General features: G+C 40.1%; 1 protein-coding gene across 1 annotated transcript; it reads left to right on the forward strand.

The window, feature by feature from the left end:
- On the forward strand, positions 1–22794 carry LOC143132213 (uncharacterized). The gene is made up of 4 exons (XM_076291628.1): positions 1–378; positions 5123–6469; positions 12884–13270; positions 20953–22794. The coding sequence occupies exons 1-4, from the start codon at positions 33–35 to the stop codon at positions 22338–22340; spliced, it is 3468 nt and encodes a 1155-aa protein (XP_076147743.1). The 5' UTR covers positions 1–32; the 3' UTR covers positions 22341–22794.

Consider the following 22794-nt stretch of genomic DNA (forward strand, 5'->3'; position numbering starts at 1 on the left):
GAGGCTCCGGACAGGATCCTCGGGCCGTTGCTATGGATCTTGGGCTGTCGGTAAGCTCTGACGGTAATGAAGCATTCCAGCTGCCAACACCAAAAGAAGAGGACATTAAAGTAGAGGACATTAAAGAAGAGGACATTAAAGTAGAGCAATATGATCACATGATCACATGTCAAGACGACGAGGAGGAGAAGCCGCTCACAGAGCTGTTCTGTAAAACTGAGTCTCTTGGCTCTAATGAAGCATCACAGACAACAGCAGAGGTTGAAGTGAAATTAGAGGATGATGAGGATGAAGAAGAAGACCAAGATGATGATGAGGAAGAAGAATACCACGACTATGAGGATGAAGAATACCAAGACGATGATTCTCCTCAGGGAGGTAGGACTAAGGAATTACACACTGATACACTAGGAGTTCATTCATTAAAATGTTGTCAGTTTGCAAAAATTTAGAAATTAATAATACAATGATGTACACACACATCACATATTTATAATGTGTGTCTGTTAGGGATGGGTGATATGGATAATAAAAGTAATATCTTAATATTTGTTGTGCTTTTGATAACGATAATTTAAAAGAAGTTAGTCACTTTACAGCAAGAGTTAGGCTTTACAGCTCATTATTTATGACTAGCGTCATTACAATGATTACCAACAACCAAATTAACTAATGCATTGCCACATTTCCAATTCTGCCCCCATTTGTGTGGCAATGACATGGTCTAGCCAACTACATTGAGATGAAGATAGACAGGCCTAACAGCTTCCCAAAAGAAAGTTTGAAGCTGAAGTTCAGGGTATCCTACCTCTCCATTATTTCCTTCGATGTTTTGTTTAAGAGCAATCATGTAGACTAGCATTACAAGTTACAGAATAGAAACTAATGTGTTAGTTTATGGCTAATGTATCTGAGAAATCCTATAGAGAGGCTATCGGTTAGCATAATCAATATTGTTGATTGTAATCAGCTTGTCCTGTAAAAGCTGTATCCTTGTCCAATTCCAATCTAGTTTAGATCAAATCACAGCACAGAAACGGCCCTAGTAAAAATAGTCAATGACCTCAGACTTGCCACTGACTACACAAAACCGCCGGGTGAATTTTCTCTTGCCGCTTTCACACCTTTAACTATACCGGTAAAGAAAAAACTCAGGTGCACACACAGGGGTGAAAGCGGCTAAAAGTGCTGTAGTGTCAGACCAGTCGAAGGCCGGGCCGTGCAGAGGCTTCACATGAAGCCTAATTCGCGTAGAAGACAAAACATTGTTGAAACACTTTAACTCATTGAGTGCCAAAAACGTTTCCTGCAGAGGCTTCACATGTAGCCTAATTCGCGTAGAAGACAAAACATTGTTGAAACACTTTAACTCATTCATTGCCAAAAACGTTTCCTTCCCATGCGTTGAGTGCCAAAACGTAATATTACGTTTTTAGCTTTTTTTTTAATTACGAAACTAGACACTCTAACACACCTTATATGTGATTTTGGGAACTCTTTGATGAATGGAAATTAAATATATGACGATCGAAAACTCATGAAAACGCACAATCTGGACATTTTATCTGGACATTTAATCTTAAAACTCTGCTTTTGATGGTTGCTGCTTTGGGTTGAATCAGTGACACATGCACGTCAGGTCAAAACCAGGCCATTTTCGTGGGTTTATCACTAGGTGGCAGTCTCGCTAGGTCACTTCCCGTAAACTTTACAGGCAACACTTCATATTTCATCAAAGACGTTACATCTCCATTTCTAGAAATAAAACAGGGATTTTGATGAACACTAGCCACTGTTTAGCTTGGGATTTCTTATGAACAGAGGCATGTAGAAATAAACGGTTTGTACCCACTGAGAGCTTAAAGTCTCACCTTTCAAACAAGCCATAGTATGTGTCCATAGCTATAACATAGAATACGCTGTGATCAAGATTGCTGGCACTCTGGGCCAAAGCTTCCGAAAACAGCGCAGCATTCAATGAGTTAAGTAGTCGCATGAAATAAGGAGACTACAGACGATTTGGTTTTCAATTCAACTGGTAAACTAATAAAGTTCATTTTCAAGGTATGTGACTGCTATGTGGAATTTGAAATGCTTACGTTTTGCATTAGGTCTGAGCACCACTGGAGAACATTTACATGCAGTCATAAGTTGTAGTAAGCTAATGTTTAAGTTAAGCTAACGGTGTGCTTCTAAGGCTACATTTACATGTGGCCGGCTATTTTCATAAACAGACATTTCACCCTCTCCTTTTTCAAAAATAACATCGTGCACACCTGTCAATTTTCAGAAACGTTTTCCTTTACACTAACCCGTGTATATGCCTTCAAGAGCATGCCAAACCTGTATGTGGCAGTGTAACCAGAAGCTCAAGACCATGTAAGCCAATCAGAATCCCGAAAATATCAACAACAGCAACGAATCACTTCCTCTTTCTCTTTTGAACTTACTAAAAATCTCAGATGCGTTTAATTACATTTCCTGCAGCCGGTTGCACCAGTTGAACGTAAGTTCCATCTTCCCTTAGTTCTAACGTAAACTGGCACTACATTGAAGTTTACGTGCTACTAAAATTTAATGGGTTGCACCATGCAAAATAGTTTCAACGTGACGCTAAGTTATGACTTAAATTACACACCAACTTACACCCTCCTCTCCCTAGGTCTATGGTCCATCGTAAGTAATTTGTTAACATTGTTTTCTCATTTAAATGGTGGGAATGTTAAATTTAACAAAGTACAAGTCGAAGATCGAGTTACAGACGCGGGCGATTACACACATTTATTTACAGTATTTGCAGTGTTTGAATCATGTTTGTATTTACTGGAAATAGTATGGACCTAGCAGTACAAATAGGCTACCAAACATCTACCCATCATTATCACACAGAATACATTTCATTGCTGTGGATTGATCTGTTATCAGATATTTCATTAGCCATATTTGAAAGGGTGTTAACGTTACAGTTACTTTAACTAGCTATCCACTGCGGTAGCCTATGTTAGGCCAACAGTGGTGGCTGAAATATTCCCAAAGCATATACAGTATGTAACAAAATTAAGTCTGTTATTTAAAAATACAGTGTTTATTTTATTCCATACAACGTTACAGTGAACGTTAACGTTACCAACGTAAGTGCTGTGATTCTGTGACGCTTCCGATATCATTAGTGATCTTGATTGGTTGTCAACGGTAAAAACGTAATTCTATGCGACAATATTTTGATTCAGTAACTACTAACTATGGTGTATCTTAAGTAGCAACTAGAGAATGTAATTCCAGGGAATTACGAGTGCATGAAAATGCAAAAATGGCTGCTGAATAAAATATTGTTTAAAATATAATCCAAGTAAAAAGATGGAGGTCAGATAGAGAAAAAGGTTGGTGGGTAGTCATAGTTGATGACAACTGACAGTTGCAATGGCTGAACAGTTAAATAGTTGAGTAGTTTAAACGGTTAAATTACTTAATAGCAAATTATTGTATTGAGGACTTTTATTTTGAAACAGTTAAGGACAGAGGAAACAGCTGGCGGGAGTTGTAGTTGATGACAACTCGCAGTTGGAATAGTTGAACAGTTAAAATTATTTAATAGGGAATATAAGAATATAAGAATTTTTATAATATGCTTTTGTATTTTTATTATTTAATCAAATTTTATCAAATCAATGCAAATTAATACATGAAATTGTGGCAGATCTGGGTAGCCTTGACTCAATATATAGCATGTATGAATGGCAATGACCAGGATAAATGCTTCTAACTAAAGGTGCTGAGAACCCTTAAAATTAGTCTAGGTTTCATAGGGTTAATAACACTTGGTTAGACAAGCAGTTTCTGCAGTGTATGTCAGTGTGCTGATCTAGACCAGAATTGCATACCTTCTACATGCTTCGTCAGAGAACAAGGTGAAAATGTCTGTTAATCGATTCTATGTCATCTTGGAAAAAAATGGCTTTCTGTCTTGTAAAGCATATGTCTTTATCAGATAATCAAATTGCTGAATGTAGAACACCTGCCCAGTGTTTCCCAGAGAATTGAATTCCATGTGTGGTGGTTGGTTTGCAGAATTAACTTGAATGCAACAGTTTTTAACTAATTAGCACAGCTGGTTATGATGCTAACCATAATTTAGTACTGTACAACCTGGAAAATCATTGTGTGGTGGTCAATGTTGATATTGTGGTGGGCCGCCACAAATAAGTCAATGTATGGGAAACACTGCTGCCATTCTAAATCCATCTTGTAATTGACCTGTCGCTAAGCCCCGCCCCCCATTGTTACCGTGTGAAAACTCGGACAAACAAACCAGACTTGATTAGAAATACATTGTGGACAATGGCAGCTGACGGTATATGAAAGCAGGCTTTGAGGACGTTTTGATCGATAAAAGGATTTACTTTCCTCCAGAAGCTATCAAAAGGGACTTAATTATGCTATGGAGTGGTGTATTCAAAACTTTAGAATACATACAAGGTGACAAGCAGTTGTGGCGAGTAGCCGTGCAAATCACCGTGCAAAAACCACTGACGTTAATGCTAGCTAGCTAGCGGAAGATTGATACTAAGATATATTAGGTTACGTTAATATTTGATGTAGTAAGAATATAGTAGTTGGTTAATGAGCATTTTCATCTTGGGATTTAACAGGGAACCTGTGCCCACGTTGTTGGCTTAGCCTACATTACGTTGAGCTGTTGGAAACGCGAGAGACGTCCTGTAGGCTAGGCCTACTGTTGATGAAAATATACCCCGTTTTCTAGCCTCTCGGGGTACCGGCTATCAGTATTACACGTCCCCCTGCAAAACGTTTGACCTTGGTTATCCGTCGGGGTTTTTTGTGTTAATAAACTCCATAAACAACCATTAATTTGACATTTCATGCCTGCTCACTGTTGTTTCCTATGGAGTTGTCCGAGCTGATGTCCGAGTCCCGTTGAGGCTGGACTGTCATTGGCTCATCAGCGTTCTAAGGGTGGCGCTTAGCGACAGGTCAATTCTTCCAGGTGTATCAGAACATCCACCAGTAGCATTCTAAGTCTCTATGGTTACTCTTCCAGGTGTATCAGAACACCCACCAGTAACATTCTAAGTCTCTATGGTAACTCTTCCATGTGTTCCAGATCACCCACCAGTAACACAACAGAAGATCCATGAGCAGAATGATGAACTCAACCTGCAGCTCAAAGGAAGGCTGCACCACTGCACTGTCTGCAGGAAGAGTTTTACGGTCCTTACTGAACTCGAGAAACACCAGCAAACACACTCTCTTGGTGTTGATTTAAGCCAGAGCACTATGAAAAGGCGTCATAAATGTGTCCATTGTGGAAAAGCTTTTTCATCAAGTTCATATCTTAAATCCCATATGCTGATACACACTGGAGAGAAGCCTCACACATGTGCCCAGTGTGGAAAAGCTTTTTCACAAAATTCACATCTTAAATCCCATATGGTAATACACACTGGAGAGAAGCCTCACACATGTGCCAAGTGTGGAAAAGCTTTTTCAAAAAATTCATATCTTAAATCCCATATGAAAATACACACTGGAGAGAAGCCTCACACATGTGCCCAGTGTGGAAAAGCTTTTTCACAAAATTCACATCTTAAAACCCATATGGTAATACACACTGGAGAGAAGCCTCACACATGTGCCCAGTGTGGAAAAGCTTTTTCACAAAATTCATATCTTAAATCCCATATGAAAATTCACACTGGAGAGAAGCCTCATAAATGTATCCAGTGTGGAAAAGCCTTCACAAAAATGTCAAATCTTAAATCCCATATGATATCACACACGGGAGAGAAGCCTCATAAATGTATCCAGTGTGGAAAAGCCTTCACAACAATGTCAAATCTTAAATCCCATATGATATCACACACGGGAGAGAAGCCTTACATATGTGACCAGTGTGGAAAAGCTTATTCCGCACATTCACATCTTAAAGCCCATATGATGACACACACTGGAGAGAAGCCTCACAAATGTGACCAGTGTGGAAGAGCTTTTTCAGTAGTTTCACATCTTAAAACCCATTATTTAACTCACACGGGAGAGAAACCTCACAAGTGTGACCAGTGTGGGAAAGCTTTTTCTCAAAATTCAACTCTTAAAGCCCATATGTTTAATCACACGGGAGAGAAACCTCATAAATGTGTCAATTGCGGAAGAGCTTTTTCATATTTGTCTGCTCTTAAATTACATATGCGAAAACAACACACTGATGAGAAGCCTTATAAATGTATCGAGTGTGGCAAAGCCTTTTCAACAATGTCATGTCTTAAATCCCATATGTTGACACACACGGGAGAGAAACCTCATGAATGTGTCAATTGCGGAAGAGCTTTTTCATATTTGTCTGCTCTTAAATTACATATGCGAAAAAAACACACTGATGAGAAGCCTTATAAATGTATCGAGTGTGGCGAAGCCTTTTCAAAAATATCAGATCTTATTTTTCATCTAAGAGGTTAAATTGTGCAGGTCTGCCCTCTCAGGTCGACAACACACCCTGCCAGAGTACGGCTCCGCCTCCTTCAGCGCCAAATATGGTCATTCCACTATTCATCTCCTGGCAAACACATGGCACGAATAATTAGCATGATGTAAATGTATATCATGTTATTATAGGCCAAGTTGGGGTCTGTCATTGTAGATGCATCTGTACAATGTAAATGCATGTGTAATGTATGTATGTATGTATGTATATTCCGTTATAGACTAATGTTTTGATGAAACTAACTTCTTTCAATTCTTTATAATTACTTAAGTCCTGTTGGTGCAACCCTCTCCTGAAGCACCACAACAACGTGTGCATTTTGTGACTTAGTTCCATGTACCAGTTCTGGAAGCTATGAATTAACTACATTATTTGTATGTGATTTCATGTGTAATGATTATGACTATTGTGTAAACCCTATTGCATTTAACTGATATTCTGTGTTACTTGTGCTGTCTGTCCAAATATGATCCTAAGAGTCTGTCTTGATTTAATTGGCTCAATTTCAATGTCGATGTCAATGTTGACGAGTCTGAGGAAGGGCCGTAAGGGCTTGAAACGTTACCAAAATAAAACATACTTAACTGGGAGCTCTACAGTGTGCGAATCTTCACTTTATCTTGTAAACCGTATCTTCGATCCTGCACCTGGATGAATTTTGGATGTGCGTGATAAAACTGTGCTTTTTCAATGTTAATGAGTAGCCCATACTCTCTCGTCTTCCTGGGTAGTTCCAGGTAGTTTAATGGTTGTATATTGTGCAGTGTCAATTCGCCTTATTCACCCGGCGGCCAGAACGAGGCTAAAGGGTACACTTGCCATTACACCTCAGTCCAGCAGATGGTGGTGGTAATGCACTCCGTTTGCAAACTGGCAAAAAAAAAAGCTCACCGAAAAAGAAGGGTTCGCTGGCCTGTTCTTCTTCAGTGAGTTTTTTTGGCTGTTTGCAAACGGAGTGCATTACCTCCACCATCTGCTGGACTTAGGTGTAATGGCACCATCTGCTGGACTGAGGTGTAATAGCACCATCTGCTGGACTGAGGTGTAATGGCAAGTGTACCCTTTAGCCTCGTTCTGGCCGCCGGGTGAATAAGACAGCCTGATTTCAGGGCGGAGACAATACAGCTGCACCTGAGTGTTTCTGATTGATGCAGGTTAAATAGTACCTGTGAATATGTAACCTATATGCTCTGATGAAGACATTTTGTCGCAACGCATAAGCCCACATAAATGAAAGGCTTTTTAACTATAAACTATGTGCTTTTGAATTCTTTTGGTTACTTTTGGTTACTTTTGGATACTTATGCCAAGTGAAGAAACTCGATTTCGATACTTTTTTAAATTTGATTTAGGGGCCCCACCACCTTGACGGCATCAGTAATATTGAATGTTGTATGATCATTCATATATGATCAGTGGCGATCCTACACTTATTTTATTAATAGTTTATAGTATTTTACGATATGCATAATTATTAATAGTTAAACATATTTAGTAATTTGAATACATCATAGTTATATTTAAATTATTAGGCTACCATTGTCTTCAATGTTACCACATTTGTGGTGCTTGTCTAATTGAGTGCCTGTCACGTTAATAAGAATATGCATTAGCTTTCAGTCTCACGGTTTTAGGTTAGTCAGTGAATATAGTTGTGCAGAGTGCAAGGATATGTGGATTCAATTCATCATGTCTTCCATGTCATTAGTTAAAATAAAAGTCAAGTCAAGTCAAAGAACATCTTTCTGGGATCATAAGAGAAAAGTGTCTCGAAATGTTCATTTCTATGAGTATGGATTGCACCCCAAATACGTAACTTCCTTGAAAGAGCGGCTTTGAAGGACCTATCCTTGACTTTGAGAAAAGCTCACAGTCTAGCCACAGTCTAAAAGCGAATTCAAGGCTCATGTAGTCCCACTCCAGTCCAGGTGGTGGCAGTAGTAGCCTACAACTTAATCTTGGTTTACCAACCACCATGAACTGGCAGCGAAGAAGATCTGAAAATTCTTCCTTCAGTAGGCTACTCTCGATTCCACAACATAAACGAAGCTTGCTTTGTCGTTGAGTGGTAAACGTCTATTGAGATTTCCCTGAATGGAGGAATAGAGTTATTGAATCGGTTTGAGGTATGTTTTGCTTTTAATAAGTTAACATTTTAGTATTACTCATTTATCTTACAACAGCAGCACTTATCATTGAAATGAGACTGCTAACTTTACATAAAGTATGCTAGAGTTAGAATAATCTAGTCAGATTACATTCTTGCCAACATTAGGTCATGTTATGCACAGCACATATTCTTAGACAAGATTATAGTTAATATTACAGACATATGTCACTTCCGGAGTGTATGGTGGAGTGTTTAAAGTTGGGATCCAGTGTAATATTTTGTTGGGTGAATGCTCAACATCAAGGTAACTCTTTGGAAACAGGAGGCTCTCAAGATTAGCTTGGCGTCATAACCCACACGAATGCTGCACCCTCGCATCGTATGTTAAGCTAAACGGGAACAGAGGTGGTTGTAACAACCAAATAATTTCTCTGTGGCTAGTATAGTTCTACAGCGTTTCTTTGAAGAGCGTTGCGTATAATCCATAGTTTGAGGGAATAACACGCATGTAATGTACAAAAGTGACGATACTCGTGCCGACTTAGGTAAAGTGGTTTGCTCTTTGTCACGTGGCATACAAACTTTGGAAGGGATTTTATTTTACAGATAAACAACAATTCCTATTGCATTAATGCAATTCTAAGAAATATCTAAAGGAATTTAGTATTTAATTAATAGGGGTGCAGCTCCATAGCCCCCTATTCATTCTACACTTGTTCTGCGCGTCCTCTCGTTGCAGAGAATTTTGAGAATGAACGTTCTCCCCCTATTGGAAATTCTGATACATTTCCAATGATCGGCTCATTCAATGGGCTGCTCCCTAGTGCAGGGGGTCCCAAACTTTTCCACGACAAGGCCCCACAAATACCACTAGGTTCTGGCCAAGGACCTCATCGATGTGTTATTAAACCCATCGACAACACTACGGCAAAAACACATTAAGCTAATCCTAATAATTATTTTAGCCACAAGCACTTCGCAATAGAGCGTACAGTGTGAAAAAACTGCATTTGGGGCTTTCTGCTATATGAGAGCTATCACTCTACTATTATTCTCAATCATTATCATGGAAAATATAATGTTCAAATATGCAAGACATTATTATAATGGCATTGTATAACAACCCTCATAGTAATAGGTATATTTAAAAAAAAATTCAAATGTATTTATTTGTTCCTTTTATTTTTCCTTCCAACTTGCTGAGGCCCCTCTGGCACCCCCTCGCGGCACCACTTTGAAAACCACTGCCCTAATGATCCCCATTTTCTATAAGTGTAATATGGTGCAGTGATTCATTATTTCCTCACTCTCCACTTCAAGCTAGTTTGCGTAATGAGCAATTTTCCACAAGGTTGCCTTAAATCGGGTAGGTGCTAAGTGGTGGTGGTGAGAGGTTCCCCAATTTGCCTTATTCACCCAGCGGCCAGAACGAGGCTAAAGGGTCAACTTGCCATCACGCCAGAACGAGGCTAAAGGGTACACTTGCCATTACACCAGAACGAGGCTAAAGGGTACACTTGCCATCACACCAGAACGAGGCTAAAGGGTACACTTGCCATTACACCAGAACGAGGCTAAAGGGTACACTTGCCATCACACCAGAACGAGGCTAAAGGGCACACTTGCCATTACACCAGAACGAGGCTAAAGGGTGCACTTGCCATTACACCAGAACGAGGCTAAAAGGTACACTTGCCATTACGCCTAAGTCCAGCAGATGGTGGTCCTAATGCACTCCGTTTGCAAACTGCCAAAAAAAACTCACTGAAGAAGAACAGGCCAGTAAACCCTTCTTCTTTTTTGGTGAGCTTTTTTTTGGCAGTTTGGCCCATAGAGATATATAGAATGGCTAGATGTCTTATGGTGGAGTCTCCAACAGCATCACCGGCGACCATCTTGTCACAGACAAGCTATCTGGTGGGCTCTGTGGTACCTGATGGCTCTTCTTCTACTAAAGGCAGAACAATGCCCCCAGGCTATAACAATGACACCTTCAGGTCACTTACAGTGCACCATTGAAACACAATGTTATGAGTTAGCGAGCTGACTGTGGTAAGATGGCCGCAAGGTGCGGACGGACGTCGACCTCCATTGGCCAGCAGCGCGGACGAGACATCTAGCCTTTCTATATGGTTTGGCCCTTTAGCCTCGTTCTGGCCACTGGGTGAATAAGGCGAATAAAGCCCCTTTGGTGACTTGATAACAAGCTGTGTAATGTGTTGTTGATGTTAGGGTTGGGTGACGTTGCAAATAACAATCCCGATTACCATTCTGCTGCTGTCTGGGGCTTTTGCCAAATGCACGAAATACAAGCCTTACAGTGTGTCCTGACCGGACGTGATGTGAGCGAACATTAGCGATCTGTTTAATTCCATCGTTTTAAATTGGAGTGTCCTGACTGCAAGCACGATGCAACGCAACGTTTTGAGAACTTTTGTCGGACGCCCCATGTCTATTTTATATTATATTAAATTAAGAATAATTTATATTATTCTATATTGGAACTATTAGTGACAATCAACAATTATTTCCTCTAGTTGTAACAATAATAATAATAATTTGTAGGGCTGTAACGATACACCAACCTCACGATTCGGTTCGTATCACGATTTTTGACCCACGGTTCGATACGAACCTCGATTTTTATTTGTTTTTTAAAAAAAAAAAATTGGGGGGGGCTAGACATTTTATTAAATAACATTTTAATAGCATACTGTAGAACACCAGAGGATTACAATATAGTATAATCTGTATTATTTTATATCCTGATATAAAAACGATTTTACTGAATGTCTGATATTTATGACAGCACACTTTATGCAGATTAGCCTATGGCCTAGGCCTACTATTTTTATTATAACTCTACCTCTTTAATTCAGCTGTCTGGTTGAAGCCTGGACATATTGTAAACAAAGTACAGTTGGCTAGCTTATCATAGTCTACTGATTGGTCGGTTCAGTTTCCCCATGTGTGTTTAAGTTTCAAGGTAATAGGCTACTTGTTCTCCTTGGGACAGGCTCTTTTGAGGAAACGTTGGTATTGAGATGATCAGTCAACTTGAATGCAAGAGTTTTAAACAAATATGTGCAGCATGCTAATGATGCTAAGCGGATTTAATAGTAATTTAGCTATTTGTCTTCTATGCGTCCTTGCTTTCACGATTGTGAATGTTTTATTTGGGTTATGTTGGCCGAGCCGTGCGTGTTCATTGAGCAGGAGAGGGAGTGAGAGGGAGGGAGAACGAGAGAGAGCAGGGCAAGGAGAGGGGGTTTACTTCTAAACTGTTTGGTAAAGTTGAACAAATAGTCTACAATAAAAGCAACGAGAGGTATGAAATTATTATTTATTTATTTATTTATTTATTTATTTATTTTCGGACAACCTAGGCTACCGGTAAATAAAGCGGGAGATGTGTGTTGCTTATGCGGCCGTGTAAGCTGCAAAGCACTGTGTGAAACAGAAAGGGTCTGTCGCGGTTCTGCCTTTTCACATCGCGACACAGTATCATGGATATAAGTGCCGCGATTTCGGTTTCGAATCGCATATCGTTACAGCCCAAATAATTTGTTAGTCTACTCAAATATTTTTTTCTGCTGAAACATTACATATTTTAAGTTCAATGTAGCCTACAGTGTGAGACATACAAGGATACAAGGATACAAGGAAGTTTATTGTCACATGCATATAGTTACTGGAAGTAAGAAATGCAGTGAAATTATGTCTGGTGTCAGCCTATTTGTGCATTAATGAGGGGGGGGTAAAAAGTGCAGTAGAAGAGGGGTTTAATAGATTAAGTGGCAAGGGCTGCATAAAAAAGGTGGGGGAGGATTGGGATTGGGTGGGGGTCATGTGAAACAAACAATGACAATGTCACAGTCAGGAATTATTTGAATAAGACTGTGGTTTCACATAGATAAGTCCTTCATTTTTAAGTCCTCTCTGGCTGACAGTTTTAAAGTACTCTGCATATGTATCAGTTCTAGGCTCAATTTCATTTCCAGGGAAACGTTTTTTTATGTTTTAGCCTATGCAGTGTCTGGCTTGTGGGGGTGTGGCATCACAATGGTTGCTTCCCATTGTGATGTCGGTCAACCATCACAATGGATGGTGACATCGCTCATCGGCCCAACCCTAGTTGATGTTTAACAGATTATATATCGTGCCCTCTTCTTGCGATGTTTATGCTCTGTTTTTCAGACCGAGGAGGTAACATGAAGTTGAAAGACGTTAACCTAACGCTATCCTATTTCCCCATGTGTTTTCCCTTCCTCTTTGAATACAGAGAGGAATCTCCAGACAGGATCCTCGGGCCGTTGCTATGGATCTTGGGCTGTTGGTAAACTCTGACGGTAATGAAGCATTCCAGCTGCCAACACCAAAAGTAGAGGACATTAAAGTAGAGGACATTAAAGAAGAGGACATTAAAGTAGAGCAATATGATCACATGATCACATGTCAAGACGACGAGGAGGAGAAGCCGCTCACAGAGCTGTTCTGTAAAACTGAGTCTCTTGGCTCTAATGAAGCATCACAGACAACAGTGAAGTTTGAAGTGAAATTAGAGGATGATGAGGAAGAAGAATACCAAGACGATGAGGATGAACAAGAATACCATGACGATGAGGATGAAGAATACCAAGACGATGATTCTCCTCAGGGAGGTAGGACTAAGGAACTACACACTGATACACAAAGAGTTCATTCATTAAAATGTTGTCAGTTTGCAAATATGTAGAAATTTTAATACAATGATGTACACACACATTTCATATTTATAATGTGTGTCTGTTAGGGGTGGGCGGTATAGATAATAAAAGTAATATCTCAATATTTGTTGTGCTTTTGACGATAACGATAATTTAAAAGAAGTTAGTCACTTTATAGCAAGAGTTAGGCTTTACAGCTCATTTTTTATTACTAGCGTCATTACAATAATTACCAACAACCAAATTAACCAATGCATTGTCACTCTGACACATTTCCACTTCTGCCCCCATTTGTGTGTGGCAATGACATGGTCTAGCTAGCTAACTACATTGAGATGAAGATAGACAGGCTCTGACCCAACTCCTCCATCAGTCGGTGGACTGTCCAAATACGTGGTCGACTGGTAACTGTAGCTTCTGACCGAACATCAGCTCGTTTGGGGAGTGCTGTGTGGACTGGTACACCGTGGTATTATAGGTAGCAACTAGGGCCATTTACACTTCTTTTCAGGGGTAAGGTCCTGAGCAAGTCATGAAGTGTCCTGTTGAAACATTCACATTGACCGTTCCCCTCTGGATGATAAGCGGTGGTTCTACTCTTTTTGTTATGGTGTAGATGTCACACAGGTGCTTCAACAGCTCCCCCTCAAAGCTGCGCCCCTGATCGGAGTGGATTCTCCTCGGCACGCCATACACATAGAGTTAGTTAGTTAGTTCTATCAGTTAGAATCTTAGCTAGGGTGGAAGCTCTCTGATCAGGGGTAGGAAAGGCCTGGGTAAACTGCGAAAACATCTGTGACTACCAGAACATTGTCTTGTCCTGTGCTAGCCCAATCCAAGGTCCTGTCCACCCCCAGATGGCCATGGTTGTGTAGGCTATTGAGCACTTCGACTCGCAACACATTGGGCAGTAAAAGCTGCAGCACTGGATCCCTGGAAGGAGGAGCCTGGATCGCTCGGTACAAAGTCCCACCCACTTCCTGTATATGTGACCACTGCTTTATCAGCTGCTGGACTTCCCTTGGTTCACTCCATTGTAACGGGTAGGTGGACGTCCTTGTCGCCAAAACCACAGAAATCTGGAAATACAGGGATCAGTCCCTTGCAGGACTTTCAGGTCTCTATTGGTTCGACCAGGAATGGTGTCCACCATACAAGATTCTGTCACCCAAGAGTCTTGGATAGATGCACTCGAGGCTTGCATGTTGGCTATGGCAATCGGCAGTGGGACGTCCAGGCTGTGTGACACAGATCGCAAAGTGTTAGTGGGGCTTGTGGGAAGCCTAGAAAGGGCATCAGCATTGCGATTAGCTGTCCGATTGTTGTCGGTGTACACGGTGAACCCAGGGGATACTTGCAATTTTTTCTGTGATTGCTCACTTGACTGCAAGGAGTTTGAGTTTCATGGCCCTATAATTTGACATGTTCCTCTCACTTGGTCGCAAGCCCCGGCTAGCAAAGGCTATCGGTCGCCGTAACCGATCCTTCTCCTGTGACAGAACTGCCCCGAATCCTGCATGGCTTGCATCCGTCTCTAAGATAAAGGGACGACTGAAATCGGCATAACCGAGGACTGGCACTTGAACAAGCTGTTCTTTTAAGGCTCTGAATCCATAAAAGTTCTGAAGGCAAACCTGAACCTGACTACATTCAATGTTAACTGTGCAATATTCAGATGTCTGTAATTTAAATGTATGCAAATTAGTGCATCATTAATGAGAGATTGTTAAATTACATATATAAACATATATTTTCAGAAAACGTATATTAAAATATTGTCTGAACATAAATAATCATAGCCTAGAAATCTAGACGCACCCTAGCAGGGCTAGTCTAGCAACTCCGTTGGCTTGTGAGCTCGAAAAATTAAACTTCTATCAGGCCAATCAAATCGTGTACAGAGTCGTTAGGCGGGCTTAACATAATGATTGATGGCAGAGTTGCAACGGTTTGGCTTGAATTCCCTGCCACTTGAAAACAGAAAAAAGCTGGATGTTGCTGTTGGCCAACAGTGTGACAAGAGTTAAGCTTGTTTTAAGTTGGCAAAAGTTTGAACTAGCCAACTAGCTCCGCTGGTGGGAAAACGCATGGGACTCCTAACGCTGCCACTGTCCTATTGCGTGCAGAGGGAATTTGAAAGACAACCGATTATCCCGCCCCTCGGACTGAGCACTGCGAACGGTGAGTGCCATTTGCTGCCGCTAGGGTGCGTCTAGATTTCTAGGCTAGGTAGTCCCAGTCTTAATTATGCATTATATAAATTATGTCATCTAAGTGTGAAAATGGATCGTGAAAATTTGAAGACAAAAAAATCTTGTTTCTTAGACTCTATACTAGCAAAATATGCAAAAAAAATCGATCGATTTGATTTCCACTAAAAAATCCAGCGGGATTACACAAGACACCGTACTATATCAGCTTATTGAAACTTTCAAATATTGATATTGCTATCGGCCTTCAAAATCCCATATTGGTCAGCTTGCGGTGGTTAGATTTTTGAAGAATTATATTTTTATTATTTTACAAAATCAAATCAATGCAAGTGTTAATACATGTAATTGTGAGATTCAAGATAGCCTTGAAAAAAAATAAAATTATATATATATATATATATATATATATATTAGAGATGCACCGATTGCAATTTTCTGGGCCGATACCGATTTCCGATTTTTCATAGAGTTTGACCTGCCGATACCGATTTTAGCCGATTCCAATTTCATTTCTTCTAACCATTTTACAGCACACACACAAATAGTTATTTTCTATCTTCTCTTTGATAGAACATGTTAATATAGACATGTAATCAACTTATCAATAATGAAATGGCTGTTAAAAAAAATGGAAACGGTGAGCAGACAGATTCTTCTTCAAGTCTAACTTCAGCTGCAGTATCAAATTATGGATTAAGTTAAGTTATGGAACACCCATTTTATTCTTCTCACATCCAACTAAAGATATAAGAACAATTTTCATGATAGGCCTACATTTGAACATGCTACCATGATCATATTTTCATATGCATTGATGAATTTATGGGAGGGCGAGGGAAAAGTGGTAGTAGCCTAGGCTATCACGCAATCAACAGGGGAGAAGTGCTTAGCGATTAGGTGCTCCACCATATATGAAAACAGTGCACGTCTGTTTTGCGGTGAAAAAATTAAATCCAAATTCCGGTTAAATGCATCAATTAGGCTATATAAACTTTCAGAGACGGCTGATTCAGTATTCAGAGCATCAATTTTCTTCATTGTAGGCTACTATGTCAAAAGCAACTTTAACGTTTGTTTGCCTTTCTAATAGGCTATCGTTTGTTCACTTCACGACATCCACTTCTCAATCTGCTAGACTAGGGTAGAAGTGGAGTAGAACTACTATGGCTACTGTATGTCGCTGCTTGTTGACATCTTATTATGTAGCCTATGATCGCTAAACTTTGATTATTTTTAATGTCGCAATCGGTTATCTCCGTTCAGCAGCGCTTGTGGTTCAGCTGTGGGCACGCAATTAGCGGCAGTGACGGGCGGTGATGAGCGATGTTTACGTAGCCTAATGAAGTGACAGCTTAGTAAATTCCACGCAGTAGGCCAATGGCAAAGCACAGCGTTTGCTGCATAGAAAAACTCTATTAGCGCTTTCTTTGTAGCACTACATCCAGCCCTGAGTGTTGGTTGCTAGCTTCTTCAAACTTTGCAAACTCAGCTGGGTGTTGTTACAATTGCGGCGCACGAGTGCATTTGACCGGCATAAAATCGGCATGTCTCAGACTGACCGGCCGGTCGCCGGTCATGGCCGATCACGTGAAAATCGGCCGATTCCGGTCACTAGCCGATCTATCGGTGCATCTCTAATATATATATATATATATATATATCAGAGTTTCCGCTAGAAAAAAATGATGGCGGTCAAAGTGACCGGCAGAGTTTTCGTTTTCCGGACATTTTGATGATATGCCGGTCAAATATATTATCGCTTCTTAATTAGTCAAATTGAGGAAAACTGGAGACAGGCTACTTAAAGAATGGCATAATCAAGCTAGAATGCAACATGTTCATTAGCCTAACTTAAACATGCCTAAAAAGATCTAGCCAGTATCTTTTCATGGACAGCAAGAGTCTGCTTCGTTCGTTGTTTTAAAAAGGCTACGTTGTTTGTTGCTGCTACCCATGTTCTCCACATCTCCAGTGGTGACTGTTTAACTGTTTCACAGATGCGCACATACAAGAATGAGCACTCACACCACTACCCTCTAATACTATGCCTCTTTATTTGATAACAATAAATTAAGAAATGTTTCCTATTCTGGGAAATGTTTAGTTTATTTTTCTTTCGCCCGCGGTTCAATACCGTTTAATCGTGCCAGAAATTATCCGCGGACCAGTAATCTCCTCGTCGAGGAGGCCCTAACCCTGCAGATCATAGACAGAGAACGCATAGGCCTACTGTATGCTTTAGGTAAAGAACACTTTGCATGTCCAGTGTAGGCTACACGGAGAATGACAGTGTCTTGGAGCGGCCGCATCCCCCGCAACTTCACTTCCAATGTCACTGATTCCGACAGATACGCCCGACACTTCTGCTTTTTATCTGGTGGTGGTGGAGTTGACCGGACATCTGAGGCTTCAGACATTACCAATTTATCATCATCCATCGCGTCTGGCCTCTGAAAAACGGCTAGTCTGCCTGGGCCTGGCCATGTTTGAACCGTCTTACTCATTTGTTCGTTGTTTAACATGGACGTTTTAAGCGTGCGCTTCCTATTTGAAATGCAGCATAGCTATGCATGTTGTTTAATAGCTTACTTTTCAAACGGTAGAGCCTGTTCATTTAAAAACATAGACAGAGGGCGTATAATATAGGCTTGCGTATTAAGGCTTATTCTCAAATTCAGATTGCGTTAGGGGACGGGATTATTAGCCAATTTAAACCGGACAATTTGACCGGAGAGATTTAATTTTGTCGGACATTTCATTTTTTTTTTCGGCCAATGTCCGGTAATTACCGGACAACGGAAACCCTGATATATATATATATATATATATATATATATATATATATATATAGCATGTATGAATGGCACTTACAAAGACCAGGATGCTTCTAACTAAAGGTGCTGAGAATGCCCTTAAAATTAGTCTAGGTTTCATAGGGTTAATAACACTTGGTTAGACAAGCAGTTTCTGCAGTTTATGTCAATGTGTTGCCCTAGACCAGAATTGCATACCTTCTATATGCTACATCAGAGAACAAGGTGAACATGTCTGTTAAGGCAAGGCAATACAGGTGAATAGGGTAAAAATTTTAAATAATAAAATCACCATGAAACTTCCTCAGTTGATTACTTACACAAGTATGAAACAAAGGTATTACAAGTTTTTGAAATGTGTATGTTTAATTATGCAAATTAGGAATTCTCATTAAATATGCGCGATCTTGCATATATTTTCGGTAGATAGATCTGAACATATCATAAAGCCAGGTGCAAAATTCTGCATGATTTTAAAATTCAAATTTGTTTACACATAAGATGAAAATAAAATTACAGAGGGATTTCAGGATATCTGCTTTCATTACCTACTGTCCATAGCCTTAAAAATATAGCCATATTTTTTTATTAAAATGTCACATAAATCAGGCCAGGAATGATTCATTAACAAATCCCTTTGTAAATATCTTCAGAATACTGCTAAGTGTATAACTGGAATGTTTGGTGTACATGGGTGCTCAGGGCTTAAATTTCACTGCAGGATTGCGGGTATTGCACATAATTTGTTCAAGTCCCGCAACTCTAGCCATCATAATGCGAGAAATTCCCGCATACACTTTTACAGCCTGTCTGATGACGTTAATATAATCATGAAGTGGTGTGAATGCGGTGCTATTGACTGGACGGATCAACTACTGAGTTGAATTGAACATAGCCTCATGCAGACGCAGACACACACACACACACACACACACACACACACACACACACACACAGAGAGAGAGAGAGAGAGAGAGAGAGAGAGAGAGAACCACTTTGCGCTTACGCAAATAGGCTGTGCAACCATGGCAAACTTTTACATCTGGAAAGAGCTCCTTGGTAACTATCCTGCTAGCTCAGGTCACATCAACACTTGATCCCAGAAAGATTGTCTTCGACTTGTTAGTTTTTTGAACATTTATTGTATCTAATGACATGGAAAACATAATGATTTGCATCCACATATCCTTATGCACTATGCACAACTTTTATTCACTAGCGACTAGCCTAAAACCGTCAGGCTGAAGGGAGGCTAATTACTCTCACGTATTTTCTTAAAGTGACAGGCACTCAATTACACCTACTCATCACCAATGTGCACTCAATTAGACCTACACACCACATTAAATATATGCCTAAGTGTTATAGGTTAAACGTCAATATGAAGCATTCATATTACTAAATATGTTTAGCTACTAGTAATTACTAGTAAAATGCTATACATTAAAAAAAATACATTATTAACTAAATACACTCTATATGAATTTAAAAATATATGAAATAGAAACATATCACATAAGCCATCATTTTCAGTGTGTGTTTGTGTGTGTGTGGAGAGAGTCAAGCAGAATCTAGGATGTCCACTGTTGTGAATGATCCCACTACAGTATATATTACTGATGACGTCAGGGTGGTGGGGGCACCAAAATCAAACACTTTTTTTAAAAAGTATCGAAGAAGTATCGAAATCGCAATTCTTGACTTGGTATCAGAATCGACCCCCTCCCCCCCAAATTGTGTAAATCCCCCCTACATGAATAACCTAAGGGGGGAATTCCCCCCCCCCCCCCCCCCCCCAATTTTAAGCCCTGGTGCTACATAGGCTGAGATGTTTATACTGGAAAATGACAATAAAACTAATTTTCAGAAAACGGCCTTGAGTCACAGCCAATGAGATTCCATTCTCAGCCTAGACTCGCCTTTGAACTTTCACGATTGGTTGCGGATATAAAGGAAGTGTCCTTTGTCAACGTCATGCAGGAAAAAGAGCTTTCCAACAGTACTACACGTGATATGTTTCGTATCACGGTCGCGGTAGTGAATGAAACTTTAGAAAGCTAACTTTTGGTGAATTTAGGAGAAATATACAGGCGCGAGTAGACAAAATGTAATGAAATAAACACCTGAATGTGAAAATCGGACTTTGTTGTTGTAGTAGTGTGAAAGAATACATGCTAAGGTAGCAAACTAGCTCAAAATCTCGAAATTGGCCAGTGCATGAAAAAAACAATGTTTTCACCTGCCATGTCTCACACTTTCTCTGTTTGTATAGCATATGTCTTTTGAAAGTATATATTTTTTTGGGCTTTTATGCATTTAATGCGACAGGACAGTGTAAAGTGACAGGAAGTGAGTGGGAGAGAGAGTCAGGGTGGGATCCGGAAAGGACCACGGGGCGGGAATCGAACCCGGGTCGCTGGCGTACGGTGCAGGTGTCCCAGCCAGTTGCGCCACAGCTGGGGCCTGTATAGCATATGTCTTTATCAGATAATCAAATTGCTGAATGTAGAACACCTGCCATTCTAAATCCATCTTGTAATTCTTCCAGGTGTATCAGAACACCCACCAGTAACATTCTAAGTCTCTATGGTAACTCTTCCATGTGTTCCAGATCACCCACCAGTAACACAACAGAAGATCCATGAGCAGAATGATGAACTCAACCTGCAGCTCAAAGGAAGAATGCACCACTGCACAGTCTGCAGGAAGAGTTTTACGGTCCTTACTGAACTCGAGAAACACCAGCAAACACACTCTCTTGGTGTTGATTTAAGCCAGAGCACTGGGAAAAGGCAACATAAATGCGTCCATTGTGGAAAAGCTTTTTCATCAAGTTCACATCTTAAATCCCATATGCTGATACACACTGGAGAGAAGCCTCATGAATGTACCCAGTGTGGAAAAGCTTTTTCACAAAATTCACATCTTAAATCCCATATGGTAATACACACTGGAGAGAAGCCTCATAAATGTGTTCACTGCGGAAAAGATTTCTTACATGTTGCATCTCTTAAATACCATATTTTGACTCATACTGGAGACAGGCCTCATAAATGTGTCCAGTGTGGAAAAGCTTTTTCACTAAGTTCACATCTTAAATCCCATATGAGAGTACACACTAGAGAGAAGCCTCATACATGTACCCAGTGCAGAAAAGCTTTTTCACAAAGTTCACATCTTAAAACCCATATGACAATACACACTGGAGAGAAGCCTCATACATGTACCCAGTGTGGAAAAGCTTTTTCACAAAGGTCAGATCTTAAATCCCATATGGTAATACACAATGGAGAGAAGCCTCATAAATGTGTTCACTGCGGAAAAGCTTTTCCATACCGAATATCTCTTAAATACCATATTTCGACTCATACTGGAGACAGGCCTCATAAATGTGTCCAGTGTGGAAAAGCTTTTCTACTAAGTTCACATCTTAAAACCCATATGACAATACACACCGGAGAGAAGCCTCATAAATGTGCCCAGTGTGGAAAAGCTTTTTCACGAAGTTCACATCTTAAAACCCATATGAAAAAACACACTGGAGAGAAGCCTCATACATGTGCCCAGTGTGGAAAAGCCTTCTCAACAATGTCAAGTCTTAAATCCCATATGTTGACACACACTGGAGAGAAGCCGCACACTTGTGCCCAGTGTGGAAAAGCTTTTTCATTACATTCAAATCTTAAATCCCATATGCTAATACACACTGGAGAGAAGCCTCACACATGTGACCAGTGTGGAAGAGCTTTTTCATTACTTTCACATCTTAAAAGCCATTTTTTAACTCACACGGGAGAGAAACCTCATAAATGTGTCGATTGCGAAAAAGCTTTTGCACATTTGTCTGCTCTTAAATTACATATGCGAAAACAACACACTGATGAGAAGAAGCCTTATAAATGTATCGAGTGTGGCGAAGCCTTTTCAAAAATATCAGATCTTAGTTTTCATATAACGACGCACACTCAGAGGTTAAATAGTACCGCTCTGCCCACTTAGGTCAACAACACACCCTGCCAGAGTACGGCTCCGCCTCCTTCAGCACCAAATATGGTCATTCCACTATTCGTCTCCTGGCAAACACATGGCACGAATAATTAGTATGATGTAAATGTAAATCATGTTATTATAGGCCAAGTTGGGGTCTGTCATTGTAGATGCATCTGTACAATGTAGATGCATGTGTAATGTATGTATGTATGTATGTATGTATATTCCGTTATAGACTAATGTTTTGATGAAACTAACTTCTTTCAATTCTTTATAATTACTTAAGACTGGTCCTAAGTCCTGTTGGTGCAACCCTCTCCTGGAGCACCACAATAACGTGTGTATTTTGTGACTTAATTCCATGTACCAGTTCTGGAAGCTATGAATTAACTACATTATTTGTATGTGATTGTATGTGTAATGATTATGACTATTGTGTAAACCCTATTGCATTTAACTGATA

Source organism: Alosa pseudoharengus, unplaced genomic scaffold (assembly GCF_046254945.1).
Source record: "Alosa pseudoharengus isolate Yale_2024_CS ecotype anadromous, Long Island Sound unplaced genomic scaffold, YU_APseudo_1.1 YU_APseudo_1.1_scf_1, whole genome shotgun sequence".
Lineage (NCBI taxonomy): Eukaryota > Metazoa > Chordata > Actinopteri > Clupeiformes > Clupeidae > Alosa > Alosa pseudoharengus.

Bases quoted from the DNA above. Each gene is read 5' to 3' on its own strand.
- LOC143132213 (XM_076291628.1), top strand. From the start codon at position 33: ATGGATCTTGGGCTGTCGGTAAGCTCTGACGGTAATGAAGCATTCCAG. The intron at 6,470-12,883 runs GTTAAATTGTGC...CCCTTCCTCTTT, and splicing joins TCTTATTTTTCATCTAAGAG to GAATACAGAGAGGAATCTCC. The intron at 13,271-20,952 runs GTAGGACTAAGG...CATGTGTTCCAG, and splicing joins CGATGATTCTCCTCAGGGAG to ATCACCCACCAGTAACACAA.